Below are 20,769 nucleotides of genomic sequence, written 5' to 3'. Positions count from 1 at the left end.
AACCTTTTCCAGAAGTTTTTAAATTGCAAAGATTCTGCTTAACAATTGCTGCTACGAAATTAGAGATGCAACATACAAATATTTGGTATCTAGCCTATATTGCTCAACACAGAATATTCATTTCGGACGAATAATGGAAACAAAATCACTCACATTTATAATAATTTCAATTGACATATTTTAAATAACTCAATTTAGTAATGTATCACTTTTAATGTGTTATGCATTAAGTAAACTTAAACAATTCTTAAATTTATAATATTTTATTTAAAAATTGGAAAGAAATTAATTTGTATTTACATAATATTCTATTAATTTTTATGAATAAATACAAATCGATCTATTATTTATTTAAAAAAAAATTATGATTATTATTAATTAGAATGCTCACACGATGCTTGTAAAAGTAGAAATATTTTCTTAGAATACTACATTTGGAATTTAAACTTGGGGAAACTTAGTTTGTCTCGAACCGTCTCTCCCCCCCCCCTCAGAGGGTTTATTCGATTAACAAAACAATAATGAAGGTAAATAAATTTTTGAAGGGTCCGATTAAAAGATAAATTATTTCGCGAAGGGTCCGTTAAGGACTCAAATTTCTTCTAAACAGACCTCTGATCACATACATTTACCTTCACTACCAGCAACCTGATCACATCTATTTCCTACACTTCATTAAAATACTATTAATTCAGTTTTTGAGTTTAATGTCAATAATTTTTTTGTTTTGCTTTCAAACCTAGTTGAATAGTTGTTATTTGGAAAGAGCTACCATTGGTTGTATTCATACAAACAAATTAGTAACATTAAAAATAAAATTCTAAATTAAAAACTGATATTTAAATTACTAATTTTCATACTTTATTTACATTACAGCATTTAATGTACAGAATTTGCAAGAAAAAAAATGCCTTTATGAGCTTATAACACCTTAATTTTCATACATGTTTTACCATATATATGAGAGACAATACCAATTAATGAGAATTTTTTAATTATTAATATAATATGAACTAAAAATCCTCTTTAAAATTTAAGTCAAATAACATTACACAAGAGTAATTAAATCTTAACAAATCACTAAAATGTAATAGTTTAAGAAATTATTAGAAATAATTTTAAAAGTATATACATATAATTTGCCTTAAATATATAATTTAATAACACTTTACTCAAATTCATAGGCAAAATAATTTATTTACAAGAGATAAAATCCTAAAAATATACAAATTTTTACATTGAAATTCAGTCATAAAGTATATTATGCAAAATACATAATATACAATGTAAAACAAATGTGTATACAATGCAAAAACAAAAATTATTGCAAATTTAGCCTCATAATGTGAGACAAGAATCTAAGTGAGCATTGATTTCAAAACTTGTGAAAGGTTTAAAACAAACAGGACATTTGACCTTTGGTGTCGTATTTGAATTACTGTCTTTAGTTGCATCATTCATATTATTATTTCCCATTAATGGCCTTGAAGGTGAAGTTACAAACTTATCTATGGAGCTTTGAATAAAACTTGGTTTCTTGGACGTGTTAAGAGTGATTTTCTGAGACCCATGTTTATTTACAGGCTTAGCTGGAAAAAAATTGATATAATAATTACTTTACTACAGTAGATAAAATTTGAAAAAAAATCAATTAATAAATAAAAAACAACAAAGAAATGTTAACAACAAATGATTTTAACAATGCTCCCCTTAGCTTTAAAAAAAAATTTAGCTAGGATATTGTAAATAATATGACTTAATACAATTTTTTAATTAAGGGATATGATTTTTATTTCATATAATTTATACAAAAAATAAATAATACCTTTATATTCAAAATTATTCTGCGTAGAGTCGATAACACCCAAAACACAAGATTCTTTTACTGTATTCTTACTTGACTGTGTAAAAGTCTTTCGACCAGAAGAAGCTATTTCACTTTGAACAGAAATCGTTTTAGGAGCAGCACTTGAAGAAGAGGCTATTTCACGACGTAAGTTAGCTAGGAAACTTTTAGGTACTGCACCAGAAGAAGAACCAAGCAAAAAACCATTTCCAGTAAAAACTGCAACATTCTTTGATTCATTAGAACATAAAACAGGCACAGAATTTCCATGTAGAGTGTTTAATGATTTGTTACGTCCCGTCAAATTGTTCTCCTCTTTTCCTTGAGAAGATTCAATACGATTTTTTATAAAATTTGATACATTTTTAGAAACTGCTGTTGATGATGATGGATTTTTCAGAAATTTCTTGATATTTGTCAGTTGATTATCAGCATCTATAAAATTAATTAATAAGTCAATACATTTGGAAGTTATATGCTCTTTTATTTGAAAAATAATAATTAAAACAATTTTTTTGATAAATTCAATCTATTAATTTCACCAAGCATAAGATATTAAAAAAGACAATAAAAAGTAATAATAAATTGAAAGAACATTTTTTGGAAGGAAGTTTATTAATTGAGACAACATATAAGTTAATTCTTTTAAAGTTCTACCATAACAGCCACATGATCAAAATGTATTTGAATTTGTATGCACTTTTTTAATAGTTCTAAATCCATTTAATTAAAAGGATATTTAACTAAATACACACTGTTAAGACTTGCTGATTAAATTTTGCAACAGAATTTTTGAGTTCAATCACATTGCGACACAAAGAATAGTGCAATACATCATGAGCTAAATTTATATTGAAATGAATTAACAAGATTTACCTACATAAATTCTGATGACTAATTAGGTTTAAAAACAAAAATGGAAATTACAAATTTTTTAAACAGGCAAGCAAAAGAAAAAAAAATTTTTATGCTGTGGTGGGTTTGCTAAAACTAGCATCTAGATGTTTGCTTGGCTATAAAAAGTAAATCAATTTTATAATTATGATGAGTTTTATTTCCTCATAAACAGCCTCATTAACACCGTTCAACTTTATATTTCAAATATATTTTTCCTAATAATAATATGCATTTTTGTTAATTCAAATTGAAAATAACTGATAATTTTCTTTATGTTCAGATTTGAGTTAAAATGGAAAAGAGTTTAACAAAACATTAAAAACTCACATTCAAATAAATTAAATAAGAAGAAAAAAATTAAGGAAAAATTATGAAATTAATACTATTTAAAAAAATTCTACTCAATAGCATAGTTTCGCACTCTAACAATGATGTATATGCCTGGAACAAATCAATGCCTAACGAAGCTACAAAAATTAAAACATTCCTTCCATGTTGATACAGACAATAAAAAAAATTAAAAATACATGAAGAGTGAAATAAAGAAAACTTAGCCTTATAAAAAATGTAAAACATGCAAATAAAAAAAACGATATTAGCAAATTTGAAAACAAAGAAATAAATTGCGCAAAATATACTTTTGAAAGGTTTTCGTTTTACAGAGTCATTTTGGCTTATTTTTGTTGATTTCTTCTTATAACCTTCAGGTTCACCACATTTTGTAAATGTCCCACCACAAGAAGATTGATGCTGAGCCCACCAGACATCATTAGGACCAGGAGCTCGATTAACAGCTCTTTTAACATAACCATAATATGGAGATTTCTTCTGGCAAGAACCATTGCACCTCCATATGTGCTTTCTATACAAATCAACTTCATCGTGAAAACTATGATAAACCTAGAATTTAAAAAAAGTTTATCAGAAATTTAAATATGTAACCTAAAATACACAGCTATTCATAATTATTCCCTCCAGGATTTCAGAAACCTGCAGTAAAAAAACTAAGCTGAATAAAGCAAAAGCGAGTCTTGCTCGAAATACAGACACAATTCAAGTTTTTTATAACAGCAGTTGGCAATAGGTGGAGACTTATATTTGACTATAAGCAGTAAATGAATCATATTGTGCAGGAAGGCAAACAAAATGCTATTAGAAGGTTAGAATTTTCCGTGGGGATGGTACAGCATTGTTACTGAATTTCTGAAGATAATATACCTATCTTGCCATGGCCCCCATGCTAACCAGACATTCATTTTCTTGTAAATAAATTTTATTTCATTTATTTATTTATTTTTGTTGGGCTACATACAAGACTTTTTCTTACCCTTTTGCTGCATGATTTTCCAGAACATGAAAGGATCACTTGTGGTCACAATACGGTTGATAGAACCATGTTGAGAAGAGTCAACCAGGAATTGGATTATAACATTGATGTACCTAGAGTGACCACAAGTTCACACTTGGAACACGGGTACAAGTTTTTTTGTTTGCTTTTTCTTTGTTGTTTTTTTAAAAGAATAAATGCAGAATTGAATTTTTCAGGCTTAGATAAAAATTTTCACAAACTAAGACTTTAATATTTTTCTTATTATCAAATACAATTTAAGAATTTATGATTGAAAAGACACAAGATAACAGCAAAAAAGTGTAAATTAGGAACAAAATTTGTTCTAGAGTGGTTCATTAATAAAATGCTAAACCGTAACCAAACTCATTAGATAAAAGACATTTCCAATTCTAAATATGTGAAAAATATGTTAAGTAATTTAATTGTTTACAATGCAATAAACACAACTACAAACTGAAAAAAAAATTACAGATAAAATAACTTTAAGCCATGGTACTTGGAGTATTTTGAATTTTCAGCTTTTCAGTTAAAAACATTATTATTATTTAATATAATCAGATGCGCCTACCAGAGAAAAATGAAAAAGTACAAAACTTTTTCATGCATGTTCAGAAAGGAGCGAGGAAGAAAGTAACACAAATTACTTAATAATGAAAAAAACATACAGAAATAAAGTTAAATTCAAAAATTAAAAAAAAAATGAAAATTAGTAAGTTACTTTTATTTACCAGTAAAAAACATTTTAACATTGGCACACATATTAAGTTAGAAAATTGGAGAACGTCACTGCTATAACTTTATAGAAAATATAATAGTTTCGTTTTTAACAATTTTTCTCTTTCAGATCAATAGGTTTTTGTTGCTTCAAATAATTGGTTACGTCCCTTTTTCTGTAGGATTAAAAAATTCAAACAATAAGTGCCAAATGCATAGTTAATTCTGTTTTTGAAACATATTATACATGGAAATTCTTCTAAATATAAGAGATTAAAGAAGTTAAATATTTCTTCTAGTTAAATATATATATATATTTTTGCCATATTTAATTATCCAAACTGCACACAATATGCTTGTTTACAGAAACTAAGAAGGAAATCACTTTACTTCCTGACGCTCATGATCTATAAATATTTCCTCTTTCAAGAATGATTCTCACAATTGAGAATGATTCACACTGCTAAGGAATTATTCTCACAGCATCTACTTACTTTTGTGTCTGAAAATTGAACCAATCAGACTAGATTTTACCACCTGTTTTTTTCTTTTTTTCTTTAAACACACAAACATAAACAGGTCATGCAAATGTGTGGGAAAACTCAAATTGTGTTTCACATCAAAAATAAATAATAATAATAATTAAAAAAAAAGACAAAATGACGAAATTTAGTATAAAAGTCAAAAGGCTCGAAATCTGGAAAGTTGGCAAGTCTGTATAATGGATTAATAAAGATTGTGAATTGAGTTAACGAAAAAAAACTTATTTCAAATTAAAAACTATTCAAGTTGGCTACATCACTTATAATTTTTTAATTAATAATTTAGAAATTATCAAAACTAAAAAAAGCCAATTAGTTAAAAGATTCTTCATACTAAAACTTTGGATTTCGATTAGTTTTAGTTTTTATAAAGACATATCAATCTAAAAAAATACTAACAAATGATTTCTCATACTAAAAACTTAAATGTTATAAACTTGGGTTCAATACCTATCTAATCAAATAATCAATATTACTAATTTCCAAATAAAAGCTCAATTGTGTACCAAAATTCACATTTGAAAATTCCAAAATTATTGCAATTTTACTTGAATAATAATAATAAAAATCTAATGAATAAAAACAAGATCCTCATAAACTTCCAAAATTACATAAACTTTAATGTTTTCCATTTTTAGAATTAAAAACAAAGACAATATAACAAAATTTGTTTTGCATTTGCTGAAAATAGTATGTGTGTGAAGAATCCCTCAACTAGTAATTTTAATGATTTTCGCATTAGGGAAATTTTTAAGTTTTTCAAAAAATCACTCACAAACATTTTCAAAGAACACACTCAACAATGATGCCAAAAGCAATTTTGTACAATTATTGATTTCCTAATTATTACTCCAATTTGTAATATTATAATTCTGTGATTATGAAGTTATAGACTTCTTCTGAAAAATAACTCACTCACAATTTAAAAATAATAAATTCAGCAAAGTTACCTGCAACAATCTGCATGATTAAAGGATGGCCCTTAAATTTTAAATGTTTTGAAATTATTAATAAAGTTGCATTATTATCAGAAATGGGAAGATAAAATTTTGGTATTAGTGAATTCAATTAGAGAAAAAATTCTTTTTATTTCAAAGAGACTATTTTCTTGTAATCCAAATTGTTAAAAGTGATTCACCATTATTCAACAATCAAATGTGAATGAAACCTAATGAAAAAAAAATTTTCATTACAGTAGTATATATATATATATATATCCCAAGCTACTAAAGACACATCTTTTTGTTATGCTTTGAGAGCATAAACATTGTAAGTTTGTAGTGTGGCCGGTGTTTAGTGAAAAAGATACAGGAAAAGATGCAGGAATCATATAATTTTATTAAAGTAAAGGCAGGAGCCCCAAAAATGAGAACTCTACATACTGGCGGATAGATAGAGAAGAGCCAATTGACCTTGGAACGAGGGTTTTTATATCTTTCTGGACAATATATTTAAATATTAATAGGTCTTAGTAACGTGGGACTGATCAATTTCTCAAGCTACTAAAGAGACATCATCACATTTTCTGAGATAATTAGATCAATAATATTATGTAATGTTAAAATAATTATATATTAAATATAATCCATAAATAGACCATTTCTTTAATGCCAATTGACCTTGGAACGAGGGTTTTTATATCTTTCTGGACAATATATTTAAATATTAATAGGTCTTAGTAACGTGGGACTGATCAATTTCTCAAGCTACTAAAGACACGTCATCACATTTTCTGAGATAATTAGATCAATAATATTATGTAATGTTAAAATAATTATATATTAAATATAATCCATAAACAGACCACTTATTTAATGCGCAATCGTTTAAAACCTTTCCCACAAAGAAAATAATAATATTGATCTAATTATCTCAGAAAATGTGATGATGCATCTTTAGTAGTTTGGGAAATTGATCAGTCCCACGTTACGAAGACCTATTAATATTTAAATATATTGTCCAGAAAGTTATAAAAACCCTTGTTCCAAGGTCAATTGGCTCTTCTCTATCTATCCACCAGTATGTAGAGTTCTCATTTTTGGGGCTTCGGCCCTTACTTTAAAATAATTGTATTATTTCTCCATGTTCCTGTATCTTTTTCAATAAGCACCAGCCACACTATGAATCTACAATGTTTATGCTATCAAAGCGTAACATACATATATATATATATATATATAAACTAGTACAGCTGTACAAATTTACTTGAAATACTCGCATTTTCAATTTTGTATATTCGTCTGGAATTCCTGGACAACTTCAAAAACGAGAAATTAATCTTAAAGACTGTTTCAAAAAATATAAAAAGAAGAAAATAACATGAATACGTAAAAAAATGAAATGTTACTTTATAAACTATTACAATAAAATAAATATTGTTAAAAAATACTTAATAATATATCATTTTGAAGGAATTTGTATTTAAATATAAGTTCAGAAAGCAAAATTATTATAACAATGACATATAAGCAATATTTACACTAATACGAGTACCAGTTTCCTTATTTATTCTATGCATGTGTTTCAAAAACTCTGGCCCATGGGCATTATGATCCTACAAATATAAAAAGATAAATAAATAATAAAGAACGCAAAGCCATTTTAAAAAAATTTACAACTAAAAATACTGTAATTCTTCAAAATATTTTTAAAATGTTCTTATGGTCAAAACCCTTACAAATAGAGTTGAAAATAATTCTGTAAGTTTATTAATAATTTCAAACACGTTAGAATGATTTTCTATATGCATTCAGCAAATTAAAGAAACTGATTACCCCCCCCCCAAAAAAAAAATCCTTGATTCAATCTTTAGATTTTCAATTATGTTTGAAAAAAATTCATAATGTTTCGAAAGGTACTTCTCAAATATGCTAATAAGTCATTGCAGGTCATCATTTTTATAAATTTACTTTCACAGGGTAAATATACCGATTTTCAACCGATTCAAATTTCAGGCTCTAAGAAAATTAAATGGGTGGTTGCAATTTGAAAACCATGTTCTTATTAATTATAATAAAAATAACAATACCTTTAACTTTTATCATTGATTTTTAATTTGCTTAAAAAAGTGTGATTCCATGCTAAGAATAAATTTTAATAATCAATTATTATTTATTCTATTACTGAACAAAATTAATTTGAATTAAAAACATTTGTGCATACTTTTAAATAATTTAATTTTAAATTTAAAAAAAAAACTACATTTTGATTGAAATTAGATAAATAGTTTCATGACAATAAAAATTTCTTGTTTAATTTTATGCAAAAAGAGTTAATTAAAATATGTTTAATAGTCTAAGTTCTTCTACATTATAAGAGCAAAAGAGGAGATTTAAGAGCCAAAAGAAAAATATGCTTACCTTATTATTAGCTGTTACAAACAGATATGCATGGATCATTTCATGCTGCAAATAAATAAATAATAATAAATAAATTTATTTGAATAATTTAAATTTTGTATCAAGCAAATTTGCTGACTTTTTTCATCAAAATTATGCAGGAGACTTAGGAACATATTTCAGTCATCTCTTTTTCAAAAAAAGTGTAACAAAACAGTTTTAATTCACAATAATAAGATTAAAAACTAAGCTTGTTAAAGTTGACTTCTACAGGATAACAGTTTAATAAACTTAGGGATACAACCAATGCACACAGAAGTAATCAAGCTTTTTTTGTTCAACCAAATTGGTGTTGGAATATATTGGACCAATTAACAGGTTTCAGTGGAATAAATTTTTTAAAAAAATAATAAAAGAAAGCAGAAAAGAAATTTAAGAACAATAAATAATATTTTTTTAAAAAAATTACAAATATTACTTAACCTTTTTATTTTTTCATTATTATTTATAAAATTAAGGATCTGTAAAAAATATATTGCACACTGAAGAAATATATTGTGTGCTGCACTTGCAAAATTTACAAAACTATATTGCACAATCAAAAAAGAAAATTTCAAGAGATAATCACTGAATTCTAAATAAACCATTTAAAATGAATGTGTAAAACATAACAAATTTAAAAAGACACGTAACTATATTAAGTGAAACTTTTAAGTGATTGTATGTGAAAATAAAGTAGCAAAAGTAATCCTAGCTTTTGAACTAGCATTAGAAAAGATTTAAAAAAATAAATACATATGAATGATGGAATAGTTCAAGAGCTTTATCAAAAAATTCAAAATTAATATCTCAAAAAAATATAACAAATAACTTCTATAACAAATGTAAGCAAGCAAAAAATATTTAAGCACTGAGAATAGTTTATATGCAAAAATATTTACACTAAACGCATTTTTTAAAAGAAAAAGAAATTTCCAAAAACCATAACTTAAATTAATACAGCTAATAAGCAAGCTATGATTCTTTAAGACTGCCAACAAATATATATAAAATCAGTTTTCTAATTCTGTTTATGATGCTTAAAACGAAGCTTAATTAAATTAAGGCCATAACTTCAATGCAATCTTAAAGCACATACCTTCTGTCCTCTAATCGACTGGTCTGTTTCCACCGTTGAAACAAATACTTACCTTTTCACGTAATCGCTGGTTTATCAGTATAACAGAATATCAAAACAGAAAGTAAACATAAATTTAAAAATTCTATGTAATAAAGACTAAACTATTACGTAGATGCATACCTAAACACTATGTGCAGTACGTCTTAATTGCTTTATAACAAATTTTTCAAGTCCTAATAAAAAAATTTAAAGAAATTCTATTTTACTTTTGAAGAAAACAACTCCAATCATTGGTTCTGAAGCAAATTACTCAATATTTTCAAGTAGAGTGACTTGCATTTTGTGCAAAGAGATAACAATTTTAAAGATTGAACTGTTCATAAATCTGTTATTAAACTGATCCATAAGAAATCATTTTTTCCTGTGAAGGATTAACAGCTTTTCCTTAGTATTAGTATTATTTTAATTCATTCTCAATTCAATTTTAATAGGGTTACAGTATTAATGTAAATAGCGTTATGTGTTAACAATAATATTTATATACAGTACAGAACCCGTTATCCAGAAATCAGAAAACCGGAAAACCAAAAAACCTGAACAAAATTCGATAAATTTTCCCGCCGCTTAAAAAAATTTTTTTTTTTTTTCTCAAAAGATTTTATGATTTTTCTTTCTTTTTTGAAAGATGTTCACCTTACCATCATTTTGGAAATAATCATTAGCGTATTACTTCGTCGTTCTTTCTTCTTTTCAAGATTATTTCCAATTTTTTTTTAGTTGGGTTCAACAATAAAAAAACAGCTTTTTGTAGCGATTCAGAAAATCGAAAAAATCAGTTACCCGGAATAGCGATGGTCCCGATAGTTCCGGATAATTGGTTCCTTACTGTATAATGAAATTTTAATTCCTAAACATGATGTTGCACTGTATTGTAGAAAGCACTCAATCCAATATCTGAACATGCAGAAAGTTTTAGATTTGTACAACCCTGACAAACACAAAGTATTTTTCTCAAGTCAATGCAAGTTCATACAGTTTAAAATTGATAGATTTCAAAAATTGTGCTGATAAATTTCAAGTATTGCATAGAAGAGTTACAAAAAATTTCTGATTTTAATAATTATTGATAAAAAAAAAAACTATTTAAATATGTAATCTTAAAAAAAAAAAATTATTCTGGAAGATTACCAAAAGGGTTTCCACCAGATCACGTCTAGGACGAAGCTTTAGTAATGGCAAACTGAGACGCACTGAACACAGTCCTCCCCTTCCCTCATAGGAACAAACTCCTGCACACCTGCGAAAAAATAGAAATAAATCTATAAACACAATTTACTATAAGTCAGCCAAACAGATATTATGTGAATTTTTTGAAGCAAGCAGACAATTCTTATAGAAGGGGAACTTTTTTTAATGTTCGTAAGTATATAAATCACAATCAGTATGTGAATTACCAATAAGATTTAAAAAATAAAAATAAAATAAAGATTGTTTTGAAAATGCTAGTCATCCAATTGTACTGTACATTGAGGTCATTTTTGATCAATGAGTGGCTATTAAAGATTTTAGAGAAAAAAAAAAATTTCTTGGAAAACATAGTTTTTAAGGAAAAAATATTTAAAATTGATATTTTGAACTAGTAAATAGATAATATACTATTGAATTAGAATTGAACTGCTTAAAATCATTCTTATATTATTTTAGGAACTATAATTGCAACAGATTATAGTTTACATTTATATAATTATGAAATATAATTGACTAACTTGAAGAAGAAATGAAAAAAAAATCAAATCATCGCTCACATGCATGCCCTACCTACATGAATGTAGCTAAACCTTATGAAAAAAGTAAACAAAAATCATAAGAAAATGATTAGCGATATAAGACCAAAATATACATTACTAAATAAGTAGAATCAATAACTTTGAAAATATATGATTTCATAATCGACTGACAAGGTAAATAAAATACTACCTTTTACACAAATATCTTTTAGTGCTAAATATAAATTTCAATATAAAATCAGAAAATGCACATATCTGCATATTTCAATAAATTTTTTTCCTATTTCATTAAAAAAGTTAGCAATCTCTTTTGTTTGCTGTTAACAATAAATATATGCAATGAAGCTTGTAAAAAACCTTTTAATTATTTAATTTTATTCTAGAAAGATTCAGTTTTTTGCTCTGAGTACACAAAATCTATTTAAAAACCTAACATATAAGCTTAATTTTTGTTTATTTAAATGACTTAAATCAATGATTTAAAAAAAATGATTAAAATTGTAATTTGAATTGTTGATTACAGTTACTTATTTGATTTATATCTTTAACACTCTGTCAATCAATATATATATATAATTCAAAATTACTTACAGTGTCATTCTAGGACTCCATTTCACTTCGACACCATCTAATTTACCATAAAAAAACTGAACATTATACTGAAGAAATAAAGCATGTATGTCCGGATTAGGATCGAGTACTTCCCATTGCTCATCAACAATGCCAATAGGCTTGTGGGCGGACTTAGGCAAAGAGACTGGAAATGGCTAAAAATTAAAACTATTTAATGAAATACACTATAAGAGCATAGAACTATAGAACACATAAGAATTTTTATGCATAAATGTTATTGGCTTTCTGGAAACTTCTGGATAGTGGTGAGCGAAAAATCTGGAAATCCGGATTTTTTCCAAAGCACAATCTCTGTTAAATGGAAAAATAGCGTGTAGCGCGGAAATTTCTGTGAAAAGGCTAAACCCTTAGAGGGTTAAAATGAAACACTAACTTTCACTATATTCTAAAGGTGTTTCCCTTTGTATGCTAATTAAATTTCAATACATCTTTTAATATGAACTATTTCCTCTAAAAATTAGACAATAATATATTTCCTCTAAAAATTACACAATAGAATATAATCTCACAAGATTAGACAATAAAGTATTTTATATCAAGATTCTATTACTTAGATTTATAGACCTAATAATTCAAAAAAGTATTTAACTAGATTATTTTAAATTAGAAAATCAGAATTTTTTAAATCCAAAAATTTTAAGCTAATTCTGCAGTCTAGTACTGAAAAGCTAGTATTCAGGAAGTTGAACTTCAGAAGAAATTATGAAAAGAAGTATGCAATAAAGACCCACAAACTTACTATTGTTAGCATATTTTTCTAAGTCTTTATTGCATGGCATAAGAAAAGACAGTAATTACAAAACCCTATAACAGCAACAATTTAATAAATATTTGTTAATTACTTCTAAAAAGTAATTACAGAAGACTAGCAGTTTAACATATTTTTGTTTATTACTTCTCCAAATAAGCTAGTTGAATAATAAATATCTTTTGTGCAGGAAAAGAGTAATTTAAATTTCCAGAATGATTTTATTCACATTAAGTTATAAATGATGTTAGTTAATTTAATGCCTTAAAAAATAGATTTATTTTGCAAATTAATTTTTAAAAAAATAAAAAAAACAGAATCTATAGGTGATATACTTGACATGATTTTTGTAATTTCAATCTTAAACAAGAAATCGGAAAGAAAAAAGAAAATCAGTTACAAAAAATATGTATATATTTTCGATGGAACTTAACTAGATCAAAATGCAATTGAAAAGCAATGAAATTAAAGTATTACAGTTAGAAGAATACAAAGGAGAAAAAAAGGATGAATCAAATTGAATTCTGTAGCATAAGATATTAGATTATCAACTTGCAAGATTATGTACTAAGCCTTTAAGATCTGGGCATAGAAAACTAATTGTTAAATAGAATATCTAATTCTATTTCCTTATAAGCTGCATTATAGATAATCTACAAACTAAACACATGTATTTCAAGAGTTTTCTTCCTTTTATTTTTAAGAAACTGGCTTTTGAAATACAACATACCATTTAGCATTTTCATTTCAGATAATGAATATTGAAAATATTTCACCATTCAACTCATGAGCTTATGTACCAAACTTTCAGAATCGATCCCTGAATAAACAGCATCGAAAACATGTTTTAAAATAGAATAATTCTATTTTTTCATTAGCTGCATTATAGGCAATCAACCAAATAAAACACATATATTTAAAGAAATGTCTTCCTTTTACTCTTAAAATATAGACACAACATTTGGCATTTTCATTTAAGGAAAAGAAAATTTAAAATATTTTACCATTTAATGTTTAGAATGGAATCTTAATAAAATATACAATTATTAATATTCCATTCCAAGGCTCACATAAATAAAGCAAAAGCTGAAGGAAAAATTTAAAATTCTTACACAATAATGGCAACAAAGGACATATAAAAAAAGAAAGTGAATCATAAAATTTAATTACTTTTTCTTTTGCATCTTCAGAAAGTTCTTGAAGTGATAAAGCAAATGCATAATCATAATCTTGATCTATTGTGTCTAAGAATACTTCAGACTAAAAAAATATTAAAATATATATATAAATATAAATTTTTAAGAGGAAAACATTACAATACTTTACGGTTTGTAACATTTTTATTCTAAGATCAAGTTATTGTCATAAATTCATATTTAAATTATTTTTTAAATTTAAGAAGATCAGGAAAGTTTCAAAAATGATATAGTGGTAAAAGATAGATGAGGCTACAGGTGTTTAACCATACATACAGAAGAAAAATTTATCCTTTTTTTTAAAAGTAATTACAAAGGTTCAACATGTAAGGTTTTATCCTTTCAGTTTAAATAGGTCAAAAATTGAATGTAGATAAGCAATAAGAGGTCCCTCATGTCATCTGTTCTGCCATGGACAGTAGAAATACAATACTACAGCATAACAGATTATATACGAAATTATGTATGTTCATTATAATGATTAACATAAGATATTGATAAGCAAACTATTAAATAGATTCTAATCCTGTTGCTGATATGTCTGCATGCATGACAGGGAATAAACTTAAATAAGTCATAGGTCTAATCTATTCTTAATGTTGCATTAATATTATCAACATATATCCTGAGATTCTAATTATTTACACTACAGTACAACAAATACACCGAAAATCATTAACAGGAGGCAAAAAATATTTTTCTTTTCATCACAAAATAAGTAAATAAAGCCACAGGGTGAACAGCTTTACAGTTATTTCAGATAAACCCTGAGAAAGTATAATTTATTTACATTCATAACCTAACACTCCTTACAAATAAAGAAACACTTCAAAAAACTTCTATGATAAAGTTAAATTTCAGTATTAGGGCTATTCCACGGTAACTTACGTTACATTCACATAAACTTTATTGCTTTGAGAACTTAGAAGCAAGCAAATAATATGAATACATATACTAAAATAAAGTGATTTCTTAAAATTACAATCAAAACCAAAAGGAATCTTAATTAAAATAATTATTATTTTTCAATTTAAACAGTGTAAAAGCCTAAAATTAGTGTGGTAACTTACGTTACCGAAAAAGGAATGGCATAAATTTGCAATACACTTGAAGTCAAAATTCTGTTCTTATACAAAAGTTTCATGATTAAGATTATATGTATCATTTTTCTGACATGTTTAAATATTTCTTATGCCTAGATTTAAGATTTTATTTCAAAAGTTAAATTAAATATAATTTTTTAAGTGGGTAACTTACGTTACAGTAACTTACGTTACGAAATTCCCTTTGTATCAAACTTTTATCAAATAATGTACAAATGCAAATTAAGTTATTTAAACAGTATAGTGCAAGGGAGAAAAAGTGTACATGAAGTAAATTCAGATACTTTTGATTCACACATAACTGCAAACTTATTAAGTCCTCTGTTATTAACTAGTACAGGGGGCTCAATTCTTTTCACCATGCTTTCTTTCTGGTAGAATATTTCATCTCTTTTTTTCAGGCCATTTACAATAGATTCCCACAACAGCCATTGCATTGACTTTAAATTCTTTCTCTGCAACAGACATTACCACACCAGGATATAACATGTCCTCCTATCTAACCATATATCAACCCCCAGTATTTATCTTGGATTCATCATTTTCTTTTTCAACATCTTTCACTAAAAAAAGCTCTTCTGGTATGCCTTCTTGTACTCTTAAATGGTGGATCTGCTTAATGTTTTTAATCTGTGGAAATTTTGAGAATAGACTAGACACTCCACTCATCTGTTCGAGAGACTCGCACTCAGCTTTTTCTTCTAAACATAAAATAAATTTCTAAGGAATTTCGTAAGATGGAACATTATAAATTTTGCTGAAGGCTTCCTTAGTCAATCCGAACTTTTCATGATGCTTACAAACACAAGCATTGCCTGGAAGTTTGTTACTAAGCAAGACATGCTTTGGACGGAGATCAAAAAAATTTAGTTTTTCCAATTTTGCATTCTGGATTTTCTTCCATAAACATTTGGTGCATTTCTCGAACTGAATGATGAAGATGCCGTGCTTGTACTTTCTTTTTGTTACCATTAGCATCTCTAATTATAACTACATCCTTAACTCCCGGTGCCTGTCGAAAGATTTCGTTCAACTTTGAAAACATATGAATGCCAACACCCAAATTAATAACTTAAAGCAAAGAGTTTCATTAAAATTAATATCTTAGGGCAGTGATAATTTATTTAAACTTTGGTATTGTAACTGGATACATCTTATTTAGTTTGTATGCCAATTTTCAAGAGGAATAAACTCATTTCACATTGGTAACTTACGTTGCATGCATGTCAGTAACTTACGTTACACATATTGAATGGGGCATAAAACAATAAATAAGTAATATTTGAAAAGAAAACTATTGCTGCTTATTTAGTGTTAGCCTCTAAGGAAGAAAAAATATTATTCTTACTTTTGTATCACTTGTTCTTTTTTACACACAAAAACTTTTTCTAGTTTTTGGTAACTTACGTTACATGCATTAATGTTTAGTTGAAATTTATATAATTAAGTGAATTTAACGACAAAAACTTATTTTGACACTGCACAATATTTCTATTAAGTGTAATAAACAATATTTATTCTTTGGAACATTTTGAAATTAAAATAATGTTAACTAACTGATTTTCAAAAGCTAACCCAACTTCTTTACCCAAATCAGAACAAGTAAATGCCAATGTTCAATGGGTTACCAACACTAAAAAACTAATTTCTCAAAAAAAATAATTATAAATTATCAAACTTCAAACCTTTCTAATTCAGAAAACATCCAAAATGATAACATTATTCTTATTTGAATTTTCCAATGCTTTTCCCCTTTTTCATGGAATTGCCCATTACGTATCTAAAAATGACTAAGCTAGTAGAAAAATAAACTATTCATTCATTGAATTAATGAACTATTATCTTATTATTAAAAAGTTAAACTATATATCCCAATACAAATTTCGTTTCTATTTATTCAAAAAAATGACAATAAAAAAAAAAACTTTGGAAATCAACACCCAAATATAGATATGAAAAATACTTAATCATCGATTAGTGTCAATAATGCATGCATAAACAATCTTTTTGCATGCAATAAAACAACTAAACTGAATTATAAACAATAATAATATAATGTAGGGATTGATTATTTTCTTATCAAATCTATTTACCAATCTAAAAACACTTTACAATTTTCCTTCACTTTATTTGTTTAAACAATTTAAGTTTTTAAATCTTAAGTTTCCTAAATACCTTACTCAATGTAAAAAATTTTTTAAAAATGAGTTTAATTGTTTTTATACCTGTTTTTCTAGTTCTACTGCACATTTTTCTTGAAGAGATAATGAAGTTGCATGATATAGATCACCATCATTTCTTTTGCTAAAAGATGCATCAGACTAAAAAATAAAAAAAAAAATTTAAATATTAAGATAAACTAGAAGAAAAAAAATTTTTTTAATAAATTCTTATAGGTTGTTTCACTATAAAAAAATACAAGCATACCGAATCAATTTTTTTTGCAATGTTTTTTTTTAAAGTAAAGGAATTCTAAATAATTGCTTAAAAAGAGAGTTGCTGATATTTTTCATAGATGGCAAAGTATTAATTAATTTAAATTCTATTCAGATATGATCATATAAATATCATATTGTCTTGTTTTAAATATTTTCTGCTATCAAGCATTCTTGTAATAACTTGACTTATACAACTCATAAAGAATGACAATTCACTTATCCAACATAGGTTAAAGAAATACAAATTGGCACACAAAATAAATATTAAATACAGTGAAACCTCTCAAGAGTGACCTCTATAGGTTTCAAAATATTATGGAAGGTACATGATTTTTCGCAAACGATTTTAATTTTAGTCAGTGTCATTCTCTTGGTGCGGAAATGCCACTTGTGTTGGCCCCATGAAAACCGGATCAATGAATGACTACTGATATAGGTATGTGTAAAAACAAATTTACCAAATATGAAAGATAGGACCATTTTAAATGAATTCACAATTATGTTTTTAGTTTAAGTTTGCATTTAATTTTACATCATAAAAATTAGTTAGCTTTAAAGCTTGTTTGTTTAAGATGCTTATTTTTTTTAAATGACTTTTTTTTAAATTTAACTTTTAAGTCTAAAAACAAATCATTAATAATATTGTCTTTAGTACACTTTGACTGCAACATGAGGGTGTAGATCTCATTCAGAGATTGCCAAAAAAAGCACTCAAAATACAAGTCTCGCACAAATATTTTGAATACATTTTAATCTACTTATTAATTTTGTTAAAACTTTTTGTTCTGACATTTTTTCCTGTTTCCTTCATTAACTTTCTCCGCATTTGGTGCGAAGGCTAGCCGGGTAACTGGGAGAGGTTTTAATGGTCTCTCCAAAAAGTTTTCCTCAACACAAAGTCTATGGGAAAAACTACATGCCACCCAAAAGTGGTCATGACTAGAGGAGATCGTTACAAGGAGATGTCTTTCCTGGAGCTTTCACTGTATTTATTAAGAACCAAGTTCAATTAAAAAATTTGGGATCAAAAAAGTAATTTGGCATAAGAACTTAATAAAAAATTTCAAAAAATATATAGTTTTAACCTAGTTGTAAATACAATAATCTTTTTTTAATTTCCTTGCAAGTCAAACAATGTTTTATAATCTAAATTTTATTTATGAGTAAAGTAAATCCAGAGTTCAATAAATATTTTAATTATTAATATAGAAATAAATCTATCGTTTTTAAATGATTATTTGATTACCTCTCTCTTAATTTCTGCTCCACAATTTTCTTGGAGTGATAAGGCAATAGCACAATCTAAATCAACATCATCTATTTCACTGAAGAATGCTTCGGACTAAATTAAGAAAAAATGAATATAAAATAAAATCAGTTAAACAGTTCACATAGCGAAAAAAAAAACTTTAATACTTTAATAATTTTAAGACTTTTTGTTGATAATTGCACAGGTTTAAAAAAAAAACTCAAGTTAAAGGTTACAATGCACATATATTGAAGTTTCTTTGTCTTTTCTTTAACTGTTACTTCCGGGCACAGCCAGTTTTCTAATATGCATTCAATGAAGATATCATGTTATGGAAGAGTAATTTATGGATAAATTTTTCTCAAGTAATATTCTATTAAATAATTACAATGAATTTTCTATGACTCACAATTTCAATTCTATAATTGAAATTGTGGTATCTAAAAGAACTGTCATCAAAGGCAAAATGGAGGCAATTTTGAACAAAAATTCTTCAGTGTCACTTGCAATTTTTCCAAAGTTTAGACAGTCCAGATTTTTTTTGGTCACTACCAGAATGTCGCAAAAACTTCGAGATGGTTTGAGAATAGATACCGATCCGGACATCTTTCTTCTAGGAAGTATTCATTGGCTGATTATTTCTGATTTAAAAAAAATATGAAAATAATTATTTTAATTCTGCAGTACTTTAAGCTATTCCCATAGTTAATTAACACAAATAACAAAAATGAAAATACTCATCCATAAAACACATATTTAGATTTACTATTTACTTTGATAAAATTTATCCATATTTGAAAGGACAAAAAAACTTAAAATAAAAAAACCTCATACCATAAATTTACTCTTAAAAAAGTAAATACCTCTTCCTGGAAGGAATACACTATATCATCGGACAAGTCCATTTGTAAAATAACTCATAGCAAGCCGAATCCCATACAAAATTTTCTAAGATAAAACTGTTCATTAATTAACCAATTAATTAAAATAAAACTAATAACAGTTTTACATGAACAGAAAATTTATTTTTAAATATCACATTTACGCTTAATGTTACCTATTTCTGTCTGACCTAATTCTCGTTAAAATAAACTATTTAAATAAAATTAAATTAAATAACAATTTCAGGAGCATTCTCACTGTATAAATTTGGATATGCGATCAATCACACATCAATGCAGTTCACACTTGCGCGCTTTTAAAACGCTTTTAAAACACTATTTTTTATTATTATCATTTCAGTTATTATAGTTAATTTACGTCGCACTAGAGCTGCACAATGGTCTATTGGCGACGGTCTGGGAAACATCTCTGAGGATAATCCGAAGACATGCCATCACAATTTTGATCCTCTGCAGAGGGGATGACACCCCCGCTTCGGTAGCCCGATGACCTGCATGTGAAGTCGAGCACTTTATGGTAGAACAGTTTAGTTATGGTAGAACACTAGAGATGCGCACTATGCTAATGGTGACTGTCAGGGAAGCATCCCTGAGGATAATACGACAACATGCCATCTCAATTTTGATACTCTGCAGGGGCTCCCCTCAGTTGCAAGCCGACAACCTTCTCTCGAAGTCGAGCACTTTACAGAAGAACAGTTTAATGAAGACCAATACCGCACACCCTTGGTTCCTTCGTAAGCTGTTCAAAATGGTCACCCACCCGCTTCCTGACCGCATCCAGTGATGCTTGGCTTCAGTGCTCTGCTGGGAACCGTGTCTTTATAATCAGTCTACTACCGGCAGACAATACGGACTAGTAAATACACGGTTCTAACTAGAAAATCGAAGTCAATCATCAATGG

General features: G+C 26.9%; 1 protein-coding gene across 3 annotated transcripts; it reads right to left on the bottom strand.

Annotated features, from left to right (window-relative positions):
• Nucleotides 1-1,177: 1,177 nt before the first annotated feature.
• Nucleotides 1,178-20,157, bottom strand: mh (DNA-dependent metalloprotease SPRTN). 3 transcript variants are annotated; one of them, XM_016065987.4, is made up of 11 exons: nucleotides 19,826-20,157; nucleotides 18,960-19,055; nucleotides 17,501-17,596; nucleotides 14,147-14,236; nucleotides 12,187-12,362; nucleotides 10,997-11,105; nucleotides 8,710-8,754; nucleotides 7,830-7,904; nucleotides 3,382-3,643; nucleotides 1,826-2,281; nucleotides 1,178-1,589 (listed from the first exon to the last, which is right to left on the bottom strand). In XM_016065987.4, the coding sequence occupies exons 1-11, from the start codon at nucleotides 19,865-19,867 to the stop codon at nucleotides 1,339-1,341; spliced, it is 1,698 nt and encodes a 565-aa protein (XP_015921473.3). In that variant the 5' UTR covers nucleotides 19,868-20,157; the 3' UTR covers nucleotides 1,178-1,338. The 3 variants fall into 3 exon arrangements, with proteins under 3 accessions (XP_015921473.3, XP_042900499.2, XP_015921474.3); XM_043044565.3 differs by having other exon boundaries at nucleotides 19,797-20,017; XM_016065988.4 differs by lacking the exons at nucleotides 14,147-14,236; nucleotides 17,501-17,596; nucleotides 18,960-19,055; nucleotides 19,826-20,157 and adding an exon at nucleotides 13,707-13,891.
• Between the last annotated feature and the right edge of the window lie 612 nt (nucleotides 20,158-20,769).

This window comes from Parasteatoda tepidariorum, chromosome 8 (assembly GCF_982258835.1).
Source record: "Parasteatoda tepidariorum strain Cologne lab strain chromosome 8, Ptep-v5.0, whole genome shotgun sequence".
NCBI classification, from domain to species: domain Eukaryota; kingdom Metazoa; phylum Arthropoda; class Arachnida; order Araneae; family Theridiidae; genus Parasteatoda; species Parasteatoda tepidariorum.
Note: the sequence above shows the minus strand (reverse complement) of the source record. Positions and strands in the feature narration are given on the sequence as shown.

What these genes read in the sequence shown, in the direction of transcription:
- mh (XM_016065987.4), bottom strand. Translation starts at nt 19,867, where the DNA reads ATGGACTTGTCCGATGATATAGTGTATTCCTTCCAGGAAGAG. An exon ending in TGGAGTCCTAGAATGACACT is followed by an intron (nt 11,106 to 12,186) that starts GTAAGTAATTTT and finishes ATTTTTTCGCAG; the next exon opens with GTGTGCAGGAGTTTGTTCCT. An exon ending in GAATAATTTTGAATATAAAG is followed by an intron (nt 1,590 to 1,825) that starts GTATTATTTATT and finishes ATTTTTTTCCAG; the next exon opens with CTAAGCCTGTAAATAAACAT.